This window comes from Eptatretus burgeri, chromosome 4 (genome assembly GCF_056783735.1).
Source record: "Eptatretus burgeri isolate ZD-2024b chromosome 4, Ebu_testis_v1, whole genome shotgun sequence".
NCBI lineage: Eukaryota > Metazoa > Chordata > Myxini > Myxiniformes > Myxinidae > Eptatretus > Eptatretus burgeri.
The window spans coordinates 76,425,351-76,453,125 of record NC_140964.1 but is presented as its reverse complement, the minus strand read 5'-3'; the positions used below and the strand labels follow the sequence as shown (position 1 = coordinate 76,453,125).

Genomic DNA, 27,775 nt, shown 5'->3' with positions numbered 1-27,775 from the left:
CCTCGTCGCTCAATAAGAAACAATGCTAATACTTTTATTTTATTCAAGTTAAATTCAATAGAAATAAACAATTTTTGGTGAGACAATTGTTCTACATTATGTAGTAAAAAGGAATTTGGGGATTATATGAAGCACACGACTGAAAAATATAAATATATTGTTGCGAAACAAGATGAGATATTAATAGATATATGTTTTATTTTATAAACAATTTCACATAGAAATGACAACTATTATTATAAATCTTGTGGGTAAATCTGCTTCTCGTGGGAGATGAGGAAGGAGTTGAAGAAACTGAGGCAAGAGAAAAGGAAGAGAGGGAGGAGACGGAGAAGCAGGAGAGGGAGAAGAGGGAGAAGAGAGAGAAGGAGAGGGTGAAGAGAGGGAGAAGAGAGAGAAGGAGGAGAGGGAGAAGAGAGAGAATGAATAAATATAAAAATATGGAAACCAGTGAGATTATAAAAAGATCAAATGTATTACAGAAAAGAAACTAGAACGGGCACTCATAGAGCGCATACCTTCGCCGCCACTACTTTTTTTGTTCTTGGTATGAGTGTGGGGAACTGGTTTCATATGAATGGTCTTATGACACAAACCACATATCTATAATGTCATGACCCCCCCCCGACTTTCGGGGGCTACGGACTAAACAACAATCAACTCACGTCGTTTTGGCGAGTCTTCAATCACAAGCTTGGTGAATACAACGTTTCAGCAAGAGAAGGTAATCTCGTTTGATGCTGGTGTCATGCAAATCAAATAAGAATTGACTGAGTTATGCCGAAAACCGCATATTTTTTCAAGGGCGTGACCCCCCCCCCCTGACATTTTACCCAAACCGGTGACATGTGTTATGACGTCATTGTGTCACAAGATTGGGCATTAAATTCTGAACATTTTGGTGCTGGGTTCATGTAAAGCGGACAAGAATTGGCCACGTTATGACAAAAACCGCATATTTTTCAAGGTCGTGACCCCCCTGACCTTTGACCCCTAACCGGTAACAAGAGTATGGGCGTCATTGTGTCATATTGCATATCACAAGATGAGGCGTTGAATTCTGAACATTTTGGCGTTAGTTGCATGCAAATTGAATAAAAATTGACCATGTTATTGTAAAAAGACGATTTTGACCTTTTCGTGACCTTGACCTTGACCTTTGACCCGAACGATCCCAAAATCTAATCGAATGCTTCCTGGCTAATAACCAATCATCCCACCAAATTTCATGCAATTCGGTTTATTACTTTTTGAGTTATACGAATCACAAGATTACAAATAAATAAATAAATAAATAAATACACGCCGACCAAAACATAACCTTTCGCAGAATGCGAAGGTAATAAATCTCAATGTACTGAGGAGGAAAACAAAGAATTGGCAAGTCTATTAGAAATATATGCATAAAAACTATTAACATCGGTTTCAGGGAGAAGATTTAAACGAGAAAGTGGAGATAAAGAAGAGAAAGAAGGAAAAGATTATATTATTGATGATGTTGGTGTAATTGAATTTGATTAAAATTTTACATTTTTTTTTTCTTAAATAAATTGACGAGAGAGTGAAGACATTTCTAAGCATTCTTTATGTTTTAAAAATTAAGATTCAAATGTGCATGTTGGAAACTAAAGAGGTTTTCGCACTGTCGGAATTTTTCACATAAATAAATGAGTTATTGTCTAAAACTAGTGCATGCCCGTACATGCGTGGCCGTATGTGCAAAAAAAAAATAAAATAAAAATAAAAAAATGTTCAAACCGAGTGCCAAAAACAACAACCACACAGGTCGTTCCTTCGCTCTCGCGTGCACGTACGTGCGTGGCCGTACGTGCAAAAAAAATAATTCAAACCGCGTGCCAGAAACAACCACACAGGCCATTCCTTCGCTTAAAAAAAAACTTTTTCCAAACTGCGTGCCAGAAACAACAACCACATAGGCCGTTCCTTCGCTCAAAAAAAAAACTTTCAAACCGCGTGCCAGAAACAATAACCACACAGGCTGTTCCTTTGCTCTCGCGTGCCCGTACGTGCGTGGCCGTACGTGCATGGTCGTACGTGCACGTGCAAAAAAAAAAACTTTCAAACAACTACACAGGCCTTTCCTTCGCTCTCGTAAACGACGACTGGATTGGGGCATTGTGTTTATCTATAAATGCGCATAAGAAATCGAGAAATGATTTGAATACAGTACATTGTCATCACTATCCAGAAGTCCGTACGTTGTAACCCGTAATGGGGAACGCGCTCTAACTTGGCCATAACTTGGGAACCACTTGTCCAATTAATTTCAAACCTTTTGAAAGGCAAACAAACAGAGATTGCTGGAATTATATATATAGATAGATAGAAGATAGATACTATGGGTGCAAAACGCCAAGCAACGTGTCCTGTCATTGGTAACTAAGGCTCCCTTTCCCCATCGGCCACGCCCACGCAGCAACATGTCCTGTCATTGGTTTGGTAAATAAATGGCCATAACTTGGGAACCACTTCTCCGATTAATATCAAAAGGCACATAGGCACATACTCAGGTCCCCAGCAATATACCTGGCAAGTTTCAATTAGATCGGACCAGTGGTTGTCGAGAAACAGCGGTCACACACACACACACACACACACACACACACACACACACACACACACACACACACACACACACACACACACACACTGCTGGAATTATAGATAGATGTAAAAAGAAAACCAAGAGTAAAAATATCTCTTATGTTAAAAGTAAAAATAATAGGGTTATACAAATAGGTACATGCTCGGTGTGTTGCTCAAAAAAAGAGTGAATTCATCACCAAACACAAACGAGGGGGAGATATACAAAAGTTTTTTTCAGGAAGTCAATTTACAACTGGAATACCAGGGGAATTACATCTACCAGGGTATTCTTTCTGTGGTCCAGAAACAAACTTGAATAAAAGATTAGATGAGGCTGACAATCCTAAACCGTGGAGCAAACCTATCAATAGGGTTGATGAAGTGTGCATGAGGCACGATATTGATTATGGAAATAGCACAACGTTGGAAGAAAAACACGAAGCCGATAGAGAAATGTTGTATAATTTGTGTCTGATATAAAATCCAGCCTTGAGAGAAAAAGTTGATAGGTTCATCGTGAAGATGATCAGTGCTAAATTGAAACTTGGGCTTGGAAATTCTAAAAACTTATAGGCTCTAATGATGTCATTAAGATTGCAAAGCAATTAGCTGATGAATTACATAAAGCAATAATTTCAAAGTTTCATAGAAGGAAGGTTTATTCCAAGGAAGTTGATTATATCTGGTCCGCTGATTTAATTGAACTCAATTATGATAAGGGGTACAAGTATGCTTTAACCGTTATTAATTTGAGTTGATATGCGTGGGTTGTTCCTTTGAAAAACAAAACAGGTAATACTCTTATGTTACCTTTCCAACAGATATTCAATAAAAGCAAGGGAAAACCTAAAAAATTGTGGACTGATGAGGGTACAGAGTTCTACAACAAAACATTTATGAATTTTCTTTAAAAATAACAACATTACATTATACAACACCTTTAATGAAGGAAAAGCGGTTGTTATTGAGCAATTTAATCGCACTTTAAAACAGACGATATAAAAAATTCACTCAACTCGGTTCTCAACAATGGTTGTCTTTAATTCAGGACATTGCAGATAAGTACAACAACACAAGTCATACCTCAACGAAAACGAAGCCATCAGAAACATTTACAAAATTAAAATATGAAAAAGAGATTAATGCCAGAAAGCCTAAGTTTGAAGTTGGTGATATCGTAAGAATATACAGCTGGAAATCTCATTTTGAAAAAGGTTATACCAAGCGATGGACAAATTAACTTTTTTTAATTGTTGATGTCGTCGGTACAGTTCCTTGGACTTACAAATTATGATATTTAAAGGGGGAAGAGATTTTAGGTTCATTTTATTCACAGGAATAACAAAAGACAAAGATAAATTGGGGAATTTTTTTTGACTCCACTCACACAAGCCACATCCACACAAGCCACACCCACATAAGCCACATCCATGCAAACCCCACTCACAAAAGCCACATCCACACAAGCCCCACTCACAAAAGCCACATCCACGCAAACCCCACCCACACAAGCCACATCCACACAAGCCCCACCCACCCACACAAGCTCCCCCACACAAGCCCCACCCCATGAGGGCTGCCGCCTTTGACCCCCCCCCCTCATCCCACACCCCACCCTTCCCCACACACACACACGGGGAGGGATGGGGAGAGGGGTGAGGGGAGTGGTGGGTCGTTGGAGGAGCGCACATACCCCCCCAACCCAAACCCTCCCCCAGTACCCCCCCACCCCCTCCCCTCCCCTGTACATGTCCTTTATTCTTTTCTTGTAATTCAAAATCTGATAATTATAAGGAAAGCATTTATAATTAAACAAAAGTAATAATATTGGATAAAATCTTCTTCCGCAGCAGTCTGATGGTTTGTTTTGGTTTTGAAACTCGATCAACATATTCTGTTTAAAACAAAGAGTGAAGAACAATTAGTATAGGGTATATAAAGATGATTATATTATGATATCAATAAAATAATAAATATAACATTTACCTCCAGAAGATAGTGTCGTGTCAGATTCCTCCAGAAGATTAAGTTGTGTGTTTGGTTCATCCAGACAGGTGTTTAAACTGAAAAAAAAATAATAACGAGTCAAACACACACACACACACACACACACACACACACACACACACACACACACACACACACACACACACACACACACACACACACACATTTACATATATATATATATATATATATATATATATATATATATATATATATATATATATATATACACACACACGCACACACAGTTACACACATATATATTATTGCGAATTCGCGCCCGCCGGCGTGCGAACGGCCACATAACTCAAATCGCGGCATGTCGCCCACCGGACGGACAATTCTGTCGTGACCCTCACGGACTAACGCCGGGAGCTAGTCACGGGTGGGCCTTTCGGCCTCACCACGATAGTGCCAATCGGCCACCCGCGTTGGATAGGGTTGTTCGCCAAACTCGACCTACCTAAGTACCCACGCGGAGGGTAGACCGGGCGATCGCACCTCGCCGCAGGTCGACCCCGGACACGGGCCGCTTAAGCGACCCGTTCCGTACTATCAGGATAACCGAGCGGTGTTATCGTCGGCCTCGACGGTTCCGATTAAGTATCGGGCGTATTAAGCCCACTACCAACCCTTTACGTGAAGCAAGATGGAGATTCAATTAAAGAAAAGACGAAGCGAAACGGGAAAACAGTTCAACATGATGCACATTTATTCCGCGGCACACTGAGAGCACACATATACAATTAAAACAATTATGCACAAAAAGCAAATGTAACAAAAGAAACAATGACGCAGAGATACGACCGACTAAGACCGACACACGGCAACACTTAACAGTTTTACTTCACCAGACTAGCGCCACACACACACGTTTAAACAGAAACAAAAGAAAAGGCCACCCTCAAAGACAAGGGGGCAGACGGGGCCTGTGGGCCAATATTTGCGCGGGACCTGAAAGAGCGGTCAGGTCCGCGAGACCGGGTGGGTCCGACCGCTTCTTTGTGATGAGCCGCAAATGTGGCAGCGCTGCGGTGTCCCGACTTCGTGCTCCTTCGCGGGTTTCGTTGGCACTGCTTGGAGTGGGGTGGGAATGGGGCCCCCTTTTCGCACTATCTCAGCGCGGGGGAAAAAGGGGGGGGGAATTGTTGATGCTCTGGGGAAAGAGTATAGCTGGCTTGCTTGGGTCCCATGACGAGCGATTCCACCGCGACCTCGTCGCCGACCGCTGTCTTCCTTGCCGCGGACCCGAACTCCTCGGTCTCTTCCCCCAATTCTCCTCAGCCGACTGCCGAAAACCACCGGGACGCCCTCTCCTCCCGACTCCACTCCGCGCTCCAAACTGACTCTGCCCAATACTCTCTCCGCTCTTCTGCCACTCTCCGCTCTTCCAAGGCCGACTCTGCCTTTTCTGCCACTCTCCGCTCTTCCAAGACTGACTCTCCCCAGATTCGCCTTGCGCTCGGCGCTTTATAGGCCGGCAGGAGAACCCATATGCAAATTTCCGGATCAGGACGAGCTCGGGGGTGGATCCACGCTCGCCCATTGGACGGAGGAAAAGTGGCGTGAATCTCCCCTGATCCTAGAATTTGCATATCTCGATTCCACACAGATGCGCCTGGAGGCGGGGCCAAACCACCCCGCGCTTGCTGATTGGACGGATCAGAAGTGGGCATGTAGCATTCCTGATCCGAATTCTCCTCGGAAAGGCCGCATTTTGCACTCGCGGTTCGGCGCGCACCTTGTACGCGCCCAGGACAGCCCGACGCTCGGTGTTCACAGGTGGTGCGGGAATGGCGGTAGAAGGAGGAGAGGTGAAGGTGGTGGAGGGTTTATGGTGGTGGTTTATGGCCATGGTGCCATTTGGAATGGCGGTGATGCGATGTTTGCGGGAGCGAGTTGTGAAGATAAAGATCGTGGCTGTTGGCGTTGTTGTTGTTGTGTGATGGTTGTAGCGTGGTTGGTTCAAAATAAAGATAGAACAGAAAAACGGCTATCTCAAAGCGTCGCAGCCCGAATGAATCACATTTATTCCCTCTAAACAACGGGTTTGGGGCTAACTACATATGTACTTACAGAGATATCTCACCTACGGGACCTGAATGGTGGCTTGCGAATTTCCACAACCGCAACAGTATATATACACACACACATTTACACATACACACACACGCACACACATTTACATATATATATATATATATATATATATATATATATATATATATATATATATATATATTTACACACATACACACACACACACATACACACACACAAACACGACATAAAGACACACAGAGGGATAATTTCTCATCTTTGACTCGACTCCTTCAAGATCAGAGGATGTGAGAGGACTTCTTGCCAGCCAACAAAAATGTCATTCAATTATTTTCTGAACGATTGAATGGCTTTAAGGAAGTCATTCATTTTTAGCCACTCATCGTTTAATTCAAAGGCCTCCTGTTCTAGATTCGTTGTCAACAATGTTCTTATTGGGGACAACCTGTTAGAAAAAGACAATAATTATTGGTTGTTTCGTGATTTAATTCTGTATAAAACAACAAATAATGAATTGGGTTAAGGATCTCACCTGTCATCTTGTGAAAACGATTCATCCGCAAGGTCGGAGATATTATCTGCACAATCCATTCTCTAAATATAACACACTCGGCACGCAAGTTGGTTTAAATAAACAACTTGATGACGTAATGGGAGATTTCACAACAATGGTTTTTTCAGGGTGTGTCCCACCTAGGAAATGACTTCGGAAATTTTTTTTTGGCTTGGTTCGGGCGAGGCAGCTTGGCTGACTCCAGACTGACTCATTTTAACACGAAAATGAAACAGCATGCTTTGAATTATTTTGAGAAAAACCTAAGTTTGAAAGCTGTTTTTGCTTGGTTTTAACTAAGCTTTGTTCTGTTAGTGTTCTGATGATTTAAGATATAACCATGAGAAACATGGGCACAGAATACTTCCTCATTTTCACAGCACGACTGTGCTCTTAAAGGCACTTTCCCATTTTACAGAACCAAAGGAGGGATCATGAACTTCCCTTTCTTTCGTGCTTGAAGAGATAAAGTGAATATACTCTATGGAAATGAATGTTAAAAGAAAATTAAGTTATTCCCTAAAGTAGAACATGAGCAAATATTCGTCAGTTCGCTCTTTGAGTGGAATAAAAATATGAAAGGGAAGAAGTGCTTTAATCAGTAAGTCTCAATCTTTCATAGTCTCAATTTTAAATTTGCTTTCATGGGAGGGAAGGGAATCGGTGGGGAGAAAATCAGTCTCAATTTTACATTTGCTTGTATGGGAGGGAAGCGGATAGGTGGGGAGAAAATCAATCTCAATTTTACATTTGCTTGTATGGGAGGGAAGGAAATAGGTGGGGAGAAAATCAGTCTCAATTTTACATTTGCTTGTATGGGTGGGAAGGGGGATAGGTGGGGAGAAAATTAGTCTCCTATTTTGGGCTTTTGGGGCTTGAGTCAGAAAGTTTTTCCCTTTTCACCCATTCATTTGAATGGGAGTCCCAGAAACCCCATTTATCATCTACTCACATGTTTAAGCCCTGCTTGAGAGAATGCCAATCCCCTCCCCACTTCAAGCCTTGAAACCCCCTCCCCACCCATCATGGTGATACACCGGGATGATAGTCACCTGTCCAACTCACAATCCCACGAGATGTGTGGAAAAGATGTGACACGAAACAACGCAAAACTAATTATATTCTTCCTGATGCATACATACACGTTGTTAAAAGTAATTAATGACCTCGGACAAATTTATAATAACATGGGTTTAGCCCTGCTTGAGAAAATTCCACATAGCTCTGATGGGCGTTGTATAAATTAACAGACCGCTGCCTTGATCGCTGGGGCCGATCTTCACGCTGAGGCTGATGACACCTATCGGCTTAAAGTAATTTTAACTGTCGCTTTGGTAGTTTTACAATTCACGGAAAACTTAGAGGGATTGGAAACATGACAGCTCCAAGATATCTTTGGCTTTGCATCGCAGAAAACACCACACAGGAAGACGGATAAACACCACACAGGAACACGGATATATCCATATATATGGATGTGTGTGTGTGTGTGTGTGTGTGTGTGTGTGTGTGTGTGTGTGTGTGTGTGTGTGTGTGTGTGTGTGTGTGTGTGTGTGTGTGTGTGTGTATATTGAAACATGTGGAGTGTGACAAGCACTCCGCCGATTTCCATTGGACACAGTCCACACCAAAGTGTTACCTCCAACACAGTGGCCTCAGCCCAGTGACTGTCAAACAGACAAAGATTATATGGTCATCATCAGCTAAACATGAAACAGAACCACCGATCCGGATTTCAGGCTTATTTGCTCTCATCAGGATGGCATACCGATAAATATCTAACCAATGCTGACCACATCAGACGCACCTCCTGACTGTTATGATGAACATGGTGAATATGGTGAATATATATATATATATATATATATATATATATATATATATGTAAAAATATTGATATATGTATATATTAATATACATATATGTAAAAATATCGATTATATATATTAATATATACGTATAAATATATATATATATATATATATATATATATATATATATATATATACATATATATAAAAATGTATATAAATATATACATATATATATATATAAAATGTATATAAATATATACATATATATAAATGTATATATGTTAAAAAAAATTATATATTTACAAGCCGGTAGGCAACATGGCTGCTCGATCTAGATGGAAATCTGGCCGACGCGACAAGCCAATATTCATGTACATGCTATCAATCAATTTAACACAATAAATATGATTATCACAGCCCTCTTAGTTTGCGCCCAGAAACCCTCCTTGTGAAATTTCAGGCATGTTTCCAAAGAGACTCCAACAAATGGTAGCCCTGTTAGTTCCATTTATCTATTCGCTAAAGATTTTATTTTTTTTATATAATGCTGCAAGACATTCTCCTTGGGCACAAAAAAACAGGTCCCTCGGAGGTCCAGTTTCGGAGGTATTGATTTTTTTTGTACAGGCCACAATAAGTGTATGATGTACGATAAAGTATTTTAGCTGTTGCTAAGCAACGGAGGTGTGCATAGCAACCATTCATTTTTGTGTACATGCTAGCCACATTGTACACACTTCACCCAAGTTTCATCAAAATCAGACTTTCTCTTAGAGATATTCGCAATTAACCGTTTCTGAAATATTCGACATGTACTCGCCCAAAACCTATCTCCTCCTACAAATATTTTTTGTTAGGGCTGCAAATTGGCATGAAGGGAGCGAGATAGATTGCGCACAGAACTCTAAGCTTCGATTTTTCGATTTTTTATTTTATTTTTTTCGATTTTTTTTACCACTTTAAAGGGCCGTTGCTAGGGCCCGGGGTCCCATATTCGAAAGCACACAATTCCCAGAAATATTGGTCCTACCTACCAAATTTCATTGGAATCTGTTGTGGTTTAGCCCCTTGGCTTGACCAAAGTTTTGCGGACAGACAGACAGATGGAAATGTCCAGAATAAGGGTGCTCTTAGAGCAGCCAATATATATATATATATATATATATATATATATATATATATATATATATATATATATATATATATATATGTATATGTGTGTGTGTAGATACATTTATTTATATATATATATATATATATATATATATATATTTATATTAACGGGGGAAAGAGAGTGGCATCTCTTTGTGGGAGAATTGCTTGTGCAGCCTGTGGGTCGCGCAAATCACTCAGATGGCAGGGCACTGGTGTGGTTCATTGAAAGACCTCGGTTTGATACCTCGTCTGGGCATGTAATTTTCTCACATATACATATCATCTTTGTTTTCCTGTTGATTCATAATTATATTCATTCATAAGTCATTGACCAAAAGATGGAAACAGCTGGGTAAATGAGGAAGACCAAGGTAAGGTGTAGCCCATGTTTTAATTTAGAATTCAACATCCCATCATGCTGAGGGTCATATATATATATATATATATATATATATATATATATATATATATATATATATATATATATATATATATATATATATATATATATATATATATATATATATATATATATATTGCTGCACAGGCATGCTTGCCTGTAATTATGGCTGCAAGAAGATACCCCTCCCCCCCCCAATTGCCTCCATCCACATAGCACGTGTGGTCGCCCAATGGCTTGAGTATGACACTGATTGTTGTTTTTATCCACATGCCGTGGCCTTCTCAGCCACCAGATCTGAATCCAATTAAGCATTTATGGGATATTGTGGAAGGCCGCCTAAGTAAGACAGCGTTTTCCACCTCCATCAAGCAGGTGTGAATTGATTGACTTTCTCTTGAACAATAGTGCCACTTCCCTCCTGCTGAATTCCAGATGCTGGTGGACTCTATGTCACAGAATATACAGGCCCGACTGGCCACACATGATGGTTCAACGCCCTAATAAGTGACTTTACATTGGTCTTTCAATATTTTTGTCCACTGCTTGTGGATTGTATTTCAATAGTCACGTCTGTTAGTGGCTGGATACTTTGTCTGTTATATATAAATTATTATGCCATTATCATCGGACGGAATTGACGGATTAATTTGTGGTTATAATAATTTTGATGAAAATTTTAACTTTGATGACAAAGAGGCTGGTGTCAGGACTGGAGGAAGATGTATCAACAACCGATGGTATTCTATTCTAATGATACCACTCTATTGGCAGAACTAAAGAGGACTTGATGAAACTGCTGCAGACAGTGAAGAAGGAAACAGAAAAAGCTCATCTTTATTCAAACCTAAAAAATACTAAAATCTTGTCATTTGAGAAGATCAATGTGTTCAGATTGGGAGACGATTGTGTGGAAATTAATTGTGGAAAGCTTCAACTTCCTGGGTTCTGTGATTGAAGTGAGTGTAGAATCTTCTTCTTCTTCTTCTTTCGGCTGCTCCCGTTCGGGGTCGCCACAGCGGATCATCCGTATGATCCGCATAGTGATTTGGCACATGTTTTACGCCGGATGCCCTTCCTGACGCAACCCTGGTCGCCTCTTACGACACAGGGATATGGTACACCTATTTTCACCGGGGTATACACCGGCCCAGTATACTGGTACTCATTTCGCCGACCTCGGAAGGATGACAGGCTGAGTCAACCCCCTGGTGTATTAATTCAGTGGCTCAACGGGGCTTGAACTCAGGACCTTTTGGATCCCAAGCCGCTGCCCTAACCACTGCGCCAACACCAGGCTCTGAGTGTAGAATGTAAAGGAGAAATTAATAGATGATTAGCATTGGGGAGAACAGCAATGTCAGGATTGACAAGGCTTTAGAAAGACAAAGATGTGACAAAACAAACCAAGAAGAGGCTGGTGAATGCTGTGGTGTCTTTATATGTATTCAGTTATTCACCCCCGAACAATAATGCCACATTTAGATGAATTACAAATTATATAGAAATCATTATTCCAAATTAACTCTTTTTTTTTTATTCATAGCTGAAAATATGAAACTAAACACTGTTCGATATGAAGCAGGTTACATGTCAGGAATACCTGCAAAAAACATGTACAAATCAAAATTCACTGGTTGCAAAAGTATTCAGCACCTTTGGTCAATACTTGGTGGAAGCACCTTTTGTGGAAATGATTGCTCAGAGTCATTTTGGATAGGTCTCGACCAGCTTTGTACAGTGAGATGGTGAAATATTTGCCCATTCTTTATGTGAAAATTACTCCAGTTCAGCCAACTTTGATGGAGATCGTCGAAGGACTGCAATCTTCAAGTCTCACAATAAATCTTCGATCAAGTTCAAGTCAGGACTTTGACTGGGCCACTCAAGAACATTTTTTTTTTGTATTCAGCCACTACATTGTGGTTTTAGCTTTGTGCTTCAGATCACTGTCCTGCTGAAATGTGAATGTCCTACTCGGTTTCAGATTCATGGCTGACTGAAGCAGGTTTTCATCAAGGATTCTCCTTTACTTTGCACCATCCATTGTCCCTTCTATCCTGACAAGCCTGCCAGTCCCTGCTGATGAAAAGCAGCCGCATAATGTAATGCTGCTATCACCATTTTTGACAGTAATAGGGATGGTGTTGACTGTGTGAAGTGCAGTGTTTGGCTTGTGCCAGATGTAACACTGAATTTTGACTAAAAAGTTCAATTTTGTCTCATCTGACCACAAAACGTTTATCCACATGGCTGCAGTATCATTAAGATGCTTTTTCGCAAACTCCATATCAGTGTTTAGATGTCTTTTTCAGTAATGGCTTCTTTCTTGACACCTGCCCATGGAGTCCAGCTTTGTGATGGGAATGGGATATTGGTGATTGATGAACACTGACCCCCATCTCGCACATAGAGCCTTGCATATCTTTCAGTCATTGTTGGATTTACAGTGACATCCCAAACCAGTTTCCTGCTTGCCTGGCTGCTCAGTTTGGATGGCTAACCTGATCTTGGTAGAGTCTGGGTGGTTTGATGCATCTTCCACTTCATAATGATGGATTTCACCAGACTCAAAGGGATAATAAGTGACTGAAATCTTCTTATAACTCTCTCGTGAACAGTGCTTCTCCACCACTTTGTCTGACTTCTTTGGAGAGCTCCTTGGTCTTCGAGTTTGCCTTGTTGATTGACCAAGTTAACCCGAACAGCACCTTAAATCTCTTTCGATAAGTCGGGGAGTTTAATTTTTAAGTTGATTTTATACAGGTGAAACCTATTACACTTATTTTGTAACCCTTTTAAACAAATAATTTGCTCCTGAAGTGATTTAGGGTTCATTAGGCAAAGGGGTGGAATACTTTATGCAACTGAGAATCATCTGATTTTTCTCTGTTCATCTAACTTATTTACATTTTGTCTACTTTTTTTTTGTTTTATCAATTTGGAATAGTTTAAGTTTGATTTGAAAGCATCATGAGATAAGTTCAAGTGGTATCAAAATCTGAAAACTTTGGAGGGGGTGAATACTTTTGCAGGCCAATGTATATACAAGGGTGAGTCAAAAAGTATCCATCCGCAATGATTTATTAAAAACTGTGTTGTGTTGACTGCATTGCTTATTGCACTTGCAGGTGCAAGCACAAACTGTCTGTGCCATTGTGAAGCAGTTTCAACCTTGAGCAGTCAGTCGTTGTGTCATCAGGGAGTTAACATGACCGCTCTGCTGTCCGTTTGCACCAAAGTAGAGCAGTGTGCAATGATATGATTTTTATGGGCTTAAAGTGTACCAGAGGCAGAAATGCATCGCAGACTTTCAGCACAACATGGGAACAGTGCTTTACCGCAGCAGAGTGCGTATGATTGGATTACCATGTTCAAAAACGGTCGCACAAGTGTCACTGATGATGAACGATCTGGATGCCCATTCACATCCACAACATAAGAAACCAATGAACGAGTCTGCGCCATGATTCTGGATAACCGACGGTCGACTATTGTCGAAGTGGCACAACATCTGAATATCAGTCATGGTTCTGCACACAAAATAATCAACAACCAACTTGGCTTTCATTAAAGTTTCTGCAAGATTGGTTCCTAAACTCACAGAAGAGCACAAGCGCAACCATGTGACAATCTGCCAAAGCCTTTTCAGCCGCTTTCGCCAAAAAAGAAATGCTTTTTTGAGACTCATTTTCACTGGAGACAATGTGTGGATCCACCATGACAATCCAGAGTATGGAGTGGAAACATCTGACATCTCCAGTCAAAAAGAAGTTCAAAAGTCAACCATCGGCTAGAAAAGTGATGTTCACACTTTTCTGGGACTCACAAGGCCCAATTTTGAAATGCTATCAAGAGGGGGGCACAACGGTAAATACTGCCTATTATTGTGAAATGCTTCGGGACTAGTTGAAACCATCTATTTGATGGAAACGCCGAGGGCTACTGTCAAAATGTGTTGCATTGTTGCATGACAATACCTGTCCACACACTGCCACCAATACTGTAGAAACCCTCCGGCATTTGAACTTTGAGGTGTTGGAGCATCCTCCATACAGTTCTGACCTGGCCCCTTCGAACTTTCACCTGTTTGGTCCATTCAAAGATGCCTTAAGAGGCCACCACTTTGCAAGTGACCAACAAGTGAAATAAACAGTGCATGTGTGGCTCGTCACTCAGCCAAAAACGTTTTTTTCTGAAGGCATACAGATGCTTGTGAACCGATTTGACTGAATGCGTTGAAAATGAGGGGGGCTATGTGGAAAAATGATGCTCTTGTACATGCTCAATTGTAGTTTTATTATTTAAATATATTGTGGATACTTTTTGACTCACCCTCATATATATATATATATATTAGCTAGGATATGTCATTCATGCGTAAAGACTCATTGAAGCACATTTAATGTATGGATGTGTGTCATGGACAATGAAAAAGAAAGAAAGGAAGAATATTTACGGTTTTGTAATATGGTGTACAAGATGAATGTTTAAAATTAAGTGGACTCCAAGAAGAACAAACAAATCAGTGCTGAAGAAATTAGACCACCATGTGCATTAGAAGCGCTAATGCTAAAGTATAAAGTGTCATACTTTGGTTGGACACATGCATTCAGAAAATGAATGTCTTGAGAAGTCAACCATGTTGGCTAGGGTTGGGTGAAGAAGAGGAAGAAGCAAATCTTATATGTGTGTGCCTGATTGATGTGGTCATGGCTGCAACAAAGCTGTCTCTGCCAGAGCTTTGGAAAGCAGTGCAGGATTGGGATGTTTGGAGAAATATGATCATGAATATCACCAGAAGCCAGCCACTGGTTATAATAATTATGGTTATAATAATTTTAACTTCCGGTTGGTGTGCAGACCAGCGATTCTTAACCTATACACCGCTCACGTGTAAATACGTCCAATTTTCTCCAAATTTCCCTCAGGCGAGTATTAAGCGATGCAAGCGACCATTAGGAATGTATTTAAGCATTGAATAAAGATCACAATTGGTCCACAAGGATGTTGGGGCAATATCGGTTGTCACACTTGAAGCCATGGATGGGAGAAAAAAAAATTACATACGAGGCCCCAAGATATAAATTATAAACAATCCATATACAGTCTACATATAATTTGATGGCTGGAAAAATCAGAGAGGCAATGGGATACCATAATTTGCGCGTAAAGACTCATTTAAGCACATTTATTCGCGAAAGATTATTGCGGCCTAGCTAAAAGGCTGAGCAAGTCGAGACTGCTCAGATTCGTCTGTTGTGGATGCGATAAGCATAGAATGCCTCAAGGATGTCGATTTTCCTCTAAAAAAAATTCAGTTTGTGTTAAACAACAGTCGCAACTGTTTAAAAAGGTAATCATATATTGGACAGAATTGATTGAATAGTTTGTGGTTATAATAATTTTTTTTACTTCCTGTAGGTGTGCCCCACGAAGCACCATGATAAGCTATTTATGCACCTCAATACGGAGTTCATCCAAAGCAGAAAAACACTTTGGGGATGGGGAGGGGTGGTGATTAATTCACTCTAACCTCCGTTGTGTGACTAGTCCCCCTGGCCAGTTTGGTTGAGAATGGATAGGTAACGACCAAATGTCAGACAGACAGACAAATGCCAAATTGCATATCGGGTGACAAGAGCTATGGTATGATAGCTCCTTTGTTTACTCATATTTGCAACAGTTCTAACATTTCTAGTAATGCAAGATGTTATTAAACCAATTGTTTTGTAAATATATTTTTTAATCTCTGTATAAAAAGAAAGGTGAATTCATTTTTTGAAAAAAATTAATATTTGAGACAAAGTTCCACTGCAACGTTTCAGACTGTTTTGCAGAAGTGCTTTTATTTATTTATTATTTTTATTATTTTTACAGGATCTTAGGATTATAGTAGAGTTGCCACACATGCACAAGCACACGCACATGCACATGCACATGCACACACACACAACATAGGACTGAGATGAGACCAACAGAACCACTGAACTTGAAGGGGATTGCCGCCACTCCCAGGGAGCTCTGGGTACCAGCGTCGTCAACAATGGCACTGCTTTTCTCACCGCACTCAGTGGGGCATTTCCTCCTCCCAATAGATGCCAACCTATGGGGATTGTCCATGCTTTTATCCTTTTAAATGCTGAACATCAGCAAGGAAGCAGCTCATGCCATTTATTTTTGTCTTTGGTATGACCCGGCTGAGGTTTGAACCGCCGACCTCCCATACCCGGAAGGACACCCTTACCATTACACCACTAAGTTTGGTTGTTGTGATATCTGCCATATTTACCTATATAATAAATAGATGGCCCCTGATGATCTTGATGTCTGTTAGCCATTTATGTGTGCTGGAAAGATGTGTGTTTGCAGGTGTGCTTATTACAAAGACCAAATACTGTATTGAACTCTATTTATTATCTACTGCAGAGGTTATGGTTGGCATGGGTTACACCTGTGACGAGATCAAGAACTCATTGGAGAAAAGAGCATACGACGACATCATGGCTACCTACCTATTGCTGGGAGCAAAGGCGGAGGTAGGGGTGTGTGTGGATCCCTTTGTATTCACGTCCTTTGTAATTGTGCTTGAAGTTGTCACTTGTTACTGTTGTATCCACAGTTTGTTTGTTTTTTTACTTGAAGGTCCACAGAATCAGAAATTTGTGTTTGGTTTAATGAATAAACATAGCTTCACTTAACACTTAATTGTTTTTTTTCTTGAAATTAAGCTTTTAACGTTTTTTTTTTTTTGTCCTTAAATGCTCGATTGCCCCCCCCCTTTCCCCCCCAAAAAAAATGGCGATGTGATTACGTCATATATCACGTGACCAGACACGTTATCCTGAGGATACCTTTGCTGCGGGACATGTTTACGTGTGGCGTACATATGCTCTGAACTCAGAAAAAGTACTGAGAATACCATCTACATTCTAGATGCATTGGTATAACCAAAGATGCTATGAGTATGCAAGTTTTCCCAAAAAATCTAGCTGTGAGGAAAAATTGGACGGCCAAAGTAAAATTTAGCAGGGGAAAGTGGTCTTTACCCAACTGCTTCAAGCATCATTTGCAGCTCCCATTTTGAAGATAATTTGTATGACACCAGCTTGTATTCCCAGTTTGGGATGAGCAAATTGAAGCGAATAAAAACTGAAGCGATCCCCACGAAGATTAGAGATAATTCTAATCGATTGGAAACGAAGTAAATGGACAGAACAGCTACAGAAAAGGGACCATTCAAAAATTACACAGCACATGGTGTGGCGTTACAGAGTGTTACCGGTTGGGGGGGTGGGGTGGTGGGAGGGGTAGGTGGTGTATGTCCAAGCATTACATGGAGTGTTGTTGGGGGAAGAGATATATGTTTAGGGTGGTGGGCTTGGGATCCCAGGATCCTGAGTTCAAATTCCACTCGGCTATTGAATTAATACCAGGTGGGGTTGACTACCTGTCATCCTTCTGAGGTCGCAAAAAGAGTGCCAGCTTGCTGGTATCCTGCGTTGGAGTGACGACCCTTCCAGGATTGCACCCAAGAGCCAAGGAGACTAGTAAGGCAGCACCAATGCTCTGCAGAACGTATAGTCCCAATCTCCTCCTCTAATCTGTGGAAATGATCATGGTTTTGGAAAGGGGATGACTTGAGATGGTGGTGAAAAGCTGTCTTGAAGATCTGGAGAGAAGAATGAGATTGAAGAGAATGTGTAAGGTGGTTTCACAGGTGGGAAAGAAAGAGGAATAAATGAGTGGAGGTGAGCATTGCTTCTGGATTTAAGCATTTTCACTAGGAGGGGGTTGCTGGTGGACTGCTTGTGTCCTGTGGATACCTTGGGGACAGAGCAAGGATAGAGCAGAGGATGCAAGTCAAGAAATGAGGCAGAAGAAGACAAAGAGAGCACCGACTTGTCGGCAATGGCGAAGTGATAGTTATGTTCATTCAATGTTAATTAACACTGATTGAACAGTTATTAACACTGACTGATTAACAGACTGATTGAACAGTTAGAAACAGATTGATTAACACTGGTTCAACAGTTATGTTCAATCAGCTTTAAGTCAGGTGTTGTATATCACTCACTCACTACATGTACGTGTACATTGTGAGGATAGTCCCATCCAGTATAGTAATAATCATCTATACATCTCGTGGTGCACTGTGCATGTGGACACGATAATTTTTTCAGTAATCCTTCACCATTGGGAGATGGGGTCAAAAACGACGTACAGCACAATATCCCTAAACATTGTAGACGGATTATGACACAACTTGGTGGGTGAGTTGGGAGGTGTGGGGGTGGAGTGACAAGAACAAGCCAATTCGATTTTGATTCAGGTTCGAATCTCAGATCCAGGCTATCAGTGGGATACAAAACGTAAACTGCTCAGCTAGGCGAGGTATTTGCTCTACCGAGTGCCGATCTGGTTACGACAATAATAATAAAGAGAAGTGTTGCATCAAAATACCTTTGAACTCTACATTTACCACATTCTCGCTCTATGATTTCCTACTTTACCAGTTGTTATTGCCGAGTCTTTCTTCGACGTCATCTCAATTGTTTTGAACTCCAGGTATTTCATGACCTCAGGTTCATACATGTATGGTATGACAGCACCTTCTACATCATAGTTTTGCCTATTGTCATAATCTGAGGATTCTTGATCAGAAAATTATCCGTCAAATTCACTTTCTGACGAGTCTGAAGCGAGTTGTGCGGCCATTACCCTTTGCGTGTTGAAACTATTGTTCTATCGATTACGTCACACAGATGACACAATGACCATCGCCGTTTTCTGGAATTTTTAGGGGTGATACCTGCCAGGTTTGGTTTTTAACTTTAACATATCAAAAAATTATTTGAATAAAAAAATCATGTTCAGTTCATTGTTTATTATTTAAAAATCACTATCATCACATCAAAAAAAGAAATCTGATTCTGTGGATCTTAAACATCCGTTTAAGAGTTTGAAATTTCGGATGAAAATGGGTTGCCCTTTTAGTGTTCCCATCTGAACCCTCGGCTCATGATTGTAGTGAACCATGGGTTCAAATTCCATTCACCTTCTGTCATCTAATGTATGCTAATGTTCTTGTAATTCATATAAAAGTACACTGATATGATGTCTACTAATAGACAGGGCAAACCCAAGGAAAAACTAACATTTTTTCCAGTCAAGGTTTTCTCAGTGGATTCATCATCCTGAACCCATACCATTTGATATTAGCTCGGGGGGCCCACCCAGAATTTTGCTTCAAATTCAAGATGGCGGCCAAAATCCAAAATTGCCGCCAAAATTACCTTTAGGAGATTTATACTGCCTCCTAGTGTTTCCTGTCAAGGTTTTTTCAGTGGTTCTGTCATCCTGAACATGTATCCTTTGAGATTAGCTTGGGAGCCACCCAGGATTTATCCTAAAATCCAAGATGGACACCAAAAATCAAAATGGCTGCCAAAATTAAATTAATTAGGTTTATACTGCCTTATAGTTTTTCCTGTGAAATTTTTCTCAGCAGTTCTGGCATACTGGACCTATAGCCTTTAAAATTAGCTTGAGGGCCACCCAGGATTTGACCTCAAATCCAAGATAGCTGCCAAAATGGCTGTCAAAATCATCTTAATTATATTCAAACTACCTATTAGGTTTTCCTGTCAAAGTTTTATCAGTGGTTCCACCATTCCAAACCAATGTACTTTGTTATTAGCTTGGAGGGCACCCAGGATTTGGCCTCAAATGCAAGATGGCCAGGAAAAACCAAAATAGCCACCAAAATTACCTCAACATTGATATTTCTTCTTATTTGTTCCCCAGAATGTTCCGTTCTTGGAAAGCAGGATTTAGGGCCTGTGAAATCTGTTCCTGCTCAACAAACTTGGGGAAAATATGCAGTAACCTTGTTGAAATTTTGCTTGCCAGCAAGTGACTCCAAACCGCAGCAACTGGGAATCATATTTGATTCATACAGTACAGCCACAACGAAGGAGCTCACTCAACGTCGCCGTGGCACACTTGGAAGAAGAACTCGCATCACAAGCTCTGATCAGGACATGTCTAAAGGGAAAGATTGGGACTCGTTTCTGCGAAATTCAGAAATTAAGACAGAACTGATTAGATTTCTAGTCGATTACTACAAGACCAATGCTGTGAGATCAAAGCTGAAAGTTCCACTAACTGTGACAGAGGAAGATAATACCTGGTTAATAACGCAACTCAAAATCAAGATGCTTGACTCCTGCAACCACCACGAAGCTGACACCAGACTCATCCTCCATGCATCCAAGTCAACAGATCCTGTAATTGTCAGGGTGACAGATACAGATGTGTTTGTACTCCTGTCCTATGCTTATTCTGTCATTATACCATTACAAGACTGGATGATGAAGATTGACCATGAGAGGTATGCTAGCGTCAAAGCTCGAACTGACCGATTTGGTGACGAAATGTGTCAAGCACTTCCTGCCTATCACAGCATTACAGGGTGTGATACAACTTCTTTTCCATTTGGTGTTGGTAAAGTAAAACCACTGAAGAAGACGAAGAAACTGGGAAAGTTCCAACTCGTCTCGCAACTTGGCACATCGCGCACTTCAGTTGAAGACATCGCCGATGCTAAGACCTTCTTTGGAACCTGCATGTATGCTGGAAGTGAACATGAAGAGTATGTGAGAACAAGGATCAGATTGTACGACAAGCAGAAAGTGAAATCCAGTTCAAGTGAAATCCAGTTCAAGTATATTATGTGTTTGTATCGCCGATTTTGTTGGTGAATTGAACTGTAGGATGACCAGAAAATGTGGTTAATATTATCTCAATTTACATTTTGTGGCCTGTTTTGAGTGAGAATGTCATATTTACATGATAATAAAGCTCGGTTGATTAATTATTCTAGACCCCAAAATCAATTTCCGGTACCATTATAAACCCCATATTAGGTACAAAAAGTTAATTTAACAGGAAAAGATAACCCTTGTTAATTCAATTTTGGTGGCCATTTTGGTTTTTCGTGGCCATCTTACATTTCAGGTCAAATCCTGGGTGCCTTCCAAGCTAATAACAAAGGACATAGGTTTGGAATGGTGGAACCACTGAGAACACTTTGACAGGAAAACCTAAGATGTAGTTTGAATATAATTAAGATTATTTTGACAGCCATTTTGGTGGCTATCTTGGATTTGAGGTCAAATCCTGGGTAGCTCCCAAGCTAATCTCAAAGGATATATGTTCAGGATGATAGAACCACTGAAAAAACCTTGACAGGAAACACGAGGCAGTATATAAATCTAAAGGTAATTTTGGCGGCAATTTTGGATTTTGGCCGCCATTTTGAATTTGAGGCAAATTCTTGGTGGCCCCCAAGCTATCAAATGGTATGGGTTCAGGATGATGAATCCACTGAGAAAACCTTGACTGGACAAAATGTTAGTTTTTCCTTGGGTTTGCCCTATCTATAATTATGTCTTTGTGTGATGTGTGTATGTACAAGCCCCTGCAGCAAGCTTGTGCATGTGTATCTAATTTTGGAAGGATATGGGGAGGGAGTGGGGAAATGAAGGGGGAAGGAGGTTTCGAGATAACATGAAGGCGGTCAGTACAGCGAGCAAAGCTCACGCTAGACTGAAGTTGAAGTGACGATGGATCTGCTTTTGTAGCAAAAGTGTAATTTTGTTCGAATGTCTTTATCTTAAATGTAATGTAAATACATTGTCTTAAAGATGCAAAAAAATACCTTTTTGCTTCAGATTCTTCTTTTTCAGTTATAAAATGTTTGTCTCCATTAAATTTCATTTGAACTCTTCTGCAATGATGATGAAAAGCACAATCTAAAGTAGTTTTCCAAGATATTATTAAACTTTGTATTTTTTTTTTTTAATCACCTGTATGTATTTCTGTCTCATTCATATGTGTCTGGACCTCAGCCTGAAGGTCCAGCAACTTGGTCTGGGTCAAACATGTCGCTCCTCAAGCTACGTTCGGGCAGTGACACAAGCCAAAGCTTGGGCCCATCACCATCACCATCACAAACACGTGTGCAGCGCAGCTCCGCGGCCAACCAGAAAAACCGACGGGGAGCTGATGGTGTAGGTGGGACTGGTGTTGGTGATACGAGTCACAGAGGTGAGGGTGGTGCCATTACACTGTGCATGGCTAGAAGGGTTTCACATCTTCATTGGTGTCAAATTTGTCGCACTTTCATGATTCTGTAACCATAACTTTCCATGTGCTTCTGTTCTGATGTGGGATTTGGAATAGAGTTGCACTGGTTGACCAATTTGGAGGTAATTACTGGCATTTCATAATAGTGCCATCTTCCCCAGTAATGAACGGTTTATTCACTCAAAACCTCATATGTGATCTGTTTGAGTCTTGGGGCTGGAATAAATATGCAAAGGATAAATTTATAAACCGAGAATGAATAAGCAATGAGAATTTGTATGAAATTGTCGGAAAAGCTTATTGTGAAATGTTTGTTCAACAGTCGTTTTTTTGTTGTTAAATTACTTGTCATGAAGGACTTGACTAAGAGTGAAATTAAACAAAATCATCATTTTTATTTGTGTGACCTCTTCCTATCCATGAGGCACAGGCCTTTCCATTCCTGCGTCGGCATATATTCGACGCAGTCAAACGAACACTGCAGATATGGACCGGGGTGGAGATATTCAGCCTCGCCGCTGGGCCAACACTGGGGGACCGGGCCGTAGATCAGATGTGCCACCCAGCCCACTGCTCAACAAGGTCACTAGTCCAACGAAGACTCCCAGCTCCGGACGCAAGAAGCCGTCTGCAATACCCATCGTATGTGCTGTGTTAAAAGTACAACTTTATATTGAGGCTCTCTTTTCGCTGCTCATTTCAGCAGATTGCTCACCAAGACGTTTGCTGGGTTTTAGGCAGAAGTCGTTGCTGCTGGCAGCATTACCCGTCGAAACACGTACATCTGTGAGCGGACAACCAATGAGAGGCATACTGCAGCTGTCCACAATGGCAAAGACTTGGGGTAAGTGTTTTTCTACCCGATGACAGGAAACCTTTTACCTCTCGCCCATTTCCATTTCTCTCCATTCCCACCTAGCTGGTACATTTCCTGTTTCGTGCCACGTTGCTGCTTCATGATTTATTACTTTTAGCATAACGGTTTTGTCATGTCATGTGCTTTCCCACTGCATCTTTGCATGAGGGAAGAGCCGTGCCTTGGCAAGGCTTGGCCTGCCAGGAGGTGGCACACTGTGTAAAGTCCAGTATTGAAAACACGATGGTGAGAAGTGGTCCATCATGCCTTGCCCCTTGGTTAGGTGTGGAGTGCAGTGTGCCCAAGTACCCTGTGCTTTTTGTTTTTTATACCATGTTGTATTGCAATGCGCAAAACCTTGCATGTGGTGGCTGTCTTGTTTTTATTTTTTGTTTGTTTGTTTTTGTTTGCTTCTTTTTATTTTTTCTCCCATTTATTATTTTGTTGGTGTGACTATCAGCATCCCTGCTACCACCCCTGGTTCCACGCCCGTTTCATCTGTCAACCGCTCACGCCATAACAAATCGCTATCTGTGAACCGCTTCGCAAGGCCACCACTGCCTCGGTCTGACGACAAAGACGTCATCCGCCACATGTAAGCTCCTTTCCTGCTTCCTCTTCCCACTGCTTACCATGATTATTCGGTGCTGTTGGTATTCTGAGGTCATCCCCATAACCTTTCACCCATTTCTCACAGCACGAATGGGCAACGGGGACCGGGCTCGTCTCCATCATCGCACAGCATCAACAACAACGTCTCTTCAACCGGCTACTTCTCACGCGGAGTATCTGCCCGAAACACCGTTCACGGCGGGCAGCTTCCGGACTCCCGTGGCACACAGTACCCATCACCGCCATCGCCCTCCCTCTCGCATGACCATGACGGCTTGGCACAGGGCCGACGTGGAGCTTCTGCAATCTTCAGCAAGCTAACATCGAAGTTCAGCCGCAGGCAAGGCACACTCAGAGTTGATGTGTAAACCATGTAGGTACAGTAGCCTGCAAAATAACTCACCCCTACCAATAATGCCACATTTCTGTGAATTACAAATTATGTAGAAATATTTTTTACAAATTAACAATTTTTCTTCGTAACGAAAGAGGTCAAACGCAACATTGTTATAGTTGAAGGAGGTTCCACGGCAGGAATACCTGAAAAAAAACATGTACAAATCAAAATTCACTAATTGCAATATTATTCATCCCCTTAAGTGAATACTTGTTGGAAGCACCTTTTGCAGCAATGATTGATGTGAGTCATTTTGGGTAGGTCTCTACCAGCTTTGCACAGTGAGATGGTGAAACCTTTACCCATTCTTCACGTGAAAATTGCTCACGTTCTACCAAGTTTGATGGGGATCGTCGCTGGACGACACTCTTCAAATCTCACCATAAATGTTCAATTGGGTTCAAGTCTGGACTTTGCCTGGGCCACTCAAGAACATTTATTTTATTCTGATTCAGCCACTCAGATATTGCTTTGGCTTTGTGCTTTGGGTCATTGTCCTGCTGAAATGTGAATCTTCATCCCAGTTTCAGATTCATGGCTGACTCGAACAGGTTTTCATCAAAGATTCTCTTGCACTTTGTACCGTTCATTGTCCCTTCTATCCAGCCAAGCTTGCCAGTCCCTGCTGATGAAAAACAACCGCATAACATGATGCTGCTATCACCATGCTTGACCGTAGGGATGGTGTTGACTGGGTGATGTACAGTGTTAGGCTTGTGCCAGATGTAGTGCTTTTAATTTAGACCTAAAAGTTTCCAAACAATTTTTGTCTTACCTGACCACAAAATGTTTATCCACATGCCTGCAGTATCGTTGAGATACTTTTACACAAACTCCATATGAGCGTTTAGATGCATCTTTTTCAGTAATGCATTCGTTCTTGCCACCTGTCCATCAAGGCCAGCATTGTGAAGGGAACGGGATATTGTTGATTGATGAACACTGAGCCCCATCTCAGACATAGAGCCTTGCAGATCTTTCAAAGTCATTGTTTGATTTACAGTGAAATCTCAAACAAGTTTCCTGCATGCCCGGCTGCTGAGTTTGGATGGGCGACCTGATCTGGGTAGAGTCTGTGTGGTATGATACATCTTCCACTTCTTAATGAATGATTTCACCTTACTCATAGGGATAATGAATGACTGAAATCTTCTCACAACCCTTTCCTGAAGGGTGCTTCTCCACCACTTTATGTCTGACTTCTTTGGAAAGATCCTTGGTCTTCATGTTTGCCTTGTTGGTAGACCAAGTGAGTTGCACCTTCAGACCCCTCAGATAGGTGGGGGAGTTTAATTTTTAAGTTAAACCACTGATTAAATACAGGTGAAACCTATTACACTTATTTTGTAACCTTTCAAACAAATATAATTTGCTCCTGAAGTGATTTACAGTTAATTAGGTAAAGGGTTTGAATACTTATATAACTGAGAATCATCTGATTTTCCATGTTAATCGAACTTATTCACATTTTAACTGCATTTTTGAGCTTTATCACTTTAGAGTAGATTGTGAAAACTTTTATATATTAAGAGGTGGCATCAAAATGTGAAAACTTTGGAGGGGGTGAATACTTTTGCAGGCCACTGTGGATAAGTTATGTAATTTCCAATTTTATTTAAACATTTTTGTAAGTTCCCTGCTCGTGCTTATACATAAATCCCAGGTAGACCAATGATATCAGTATACTGGAAAAATACATATAGCATAAGGTATTTGAATGTGGGTTCCCAGCATCCTGAGCCATGTGTTCAGATGGGTACAGGCGAAGCAAACCAGGCTATCATGCAGTTTCATTGGTGGTGTGGGGGAGGGGGGGTCATATCAGGGGCAGCAACAGTAACCCACAAGCTACTTTGTTTCTTCTCTGCTCTGCCTGTTTGCTCATCCCCTGCTTGTTTTGTCCCAGTGGCCTGACTGCTGGTTTGTTGCCTTTTTACCCTTTGCCATCTGGCTCTTCCATGAGCTTTGATCGTGCATTAAAAAAATAAAAATAAAAAACACTTCCTCCTTGTCAATCTGCTCTCCATGTTTTATTTTGTGTGATTAATTTGCTGTACTATACTTTTAAATCTCGACAAACAGTCATTGTGATTAACACCACTGCTTATTATCGAACATTTTGTACATCTGATAAAGTGTTCGATTTTGATGATTCATTAATTTAACGTTCATCAAGGCCCTTTTAGTGTACACCAATCGGCTAGATGGGAGAAGCTGTTGCTTTATTTTGCACTGTTTCGCAATGGCAACTGATGAGATACTATCTTATGGAGACTACTTGTGGAGAAATGTTATATTCTGAGCCGACATCAGGCGGTGCATTGGCCAAAACAGGCACGACTGTTTCTTTGAAGTGTCATTAAAGTCCGTACTGTATTTGTCTCGCAAGTATTTTGTGCCTTATGTTTTGATGGAAAACTACTGAGCTGTCTAATCAGGTAACGGGAATGTCGTTAGGTGGTGTGATCACTCCTCTTGGTCATGTGACCTCTGCATGATCTAAGCTGCACCCAGTTCCTGGTGAAAGTAAGGCCTTTTAGAGGAAAAATATTTCTTATTGCAGCTAATTGCTACCTTGATGTCAGTGAGCCCAAATGATCATGGGGGAAAAAAAAAACTTGGACTTGTACATCCATGAAGGGTAAAGAACATTTGCATACATCGGAAAGGGTTCATATTTGATTCTCGTGAATTTTTGGTTATGTTGTAACATGTCTGGTTGGAAGCTCAGTTGGACAAATCAATTTTAATGCACCACGTTTCTTCCAGGGTGAATATTGAGCCCCCCAAGAGCAGCACCAGCAACCCCGCACCACCTGGAGCCACGCCTGGAAGCAAGTCTGCCCGTGCGTCCCCAGCACAACCTTTTGGCCTGGTCCCCATGGTATCACGGAACCGGGGAGCCGGGCTTGCACCGCGACTAGCACAACAGCTTGGGAGTCTGAGAGCCCAGGTTTAACTATGGCCTAACTCAACTTGCTCCTTTCGTTTAGCTTCTCGGGGAAGAAGACTAAGTGGTCAGCTCAGGGGAGCCAAATTATTATGATCTCTCAATGGCTCTTTTGATGTCCACACCTTTTTTGGGTGGTCGCTAGACTACCGTTATTCTCAGGTTTTCCGTCTGTCTGTATGTATGTATGTATGTATCTAATGGACAGCTCTG

At 41.1% G+C, this 27,775-nt stretch overlaps 1 protein-coding gene across 7 annotated transcripts in view; it reads left to right on the top strand.

Annotated features, from left to right (window-relative positions):
* LOC147028409 (MAP/microtubule affinity-regulating kinase 3-like) overlaps positions 1-27,775 on the top strand; it is a 113,171-nt gene that overhangs the window by 83,134 nt on the left and 2,262 nt on the right. For 2 of the 7 annotated variants that reach the window (XM_085878766.1, XM_085878765.1), the window contains exons 11-17: positions 17,027-17,136; positions 22,510-22,708; positions 23,172-23,389; positions 23,485-23,591; positions 24,064-24,198; positions 24,301-24,555; positions 27,382-27,446. In XM_085878766.1, the coding sequence (XP_085734892.1) occupies positions 17,027-17,136; positions 22,510-22,708; positions 23,172-23,389; positions 23,485-23,591; positions 24,064-24,198; positions 24,301-24,555; positions 27,382-27,446 (1,089 nt within the window). Of the gene's footprint in view, positions 1-17,026; positions 17,137-22,509; positions 22,709-23,171; positions 23,390-23,484; positions 23,592-24,063; positions 24,199-24,300; positions 24,556-27,381; positions 27,566-27,775 lie in introns of all 7 variants that reach the window. The other 5 variants (XM_085878764.1, XM_085878763.1, XM_085878761.1 and 2 more) reach the window with 3 other exon arrangements.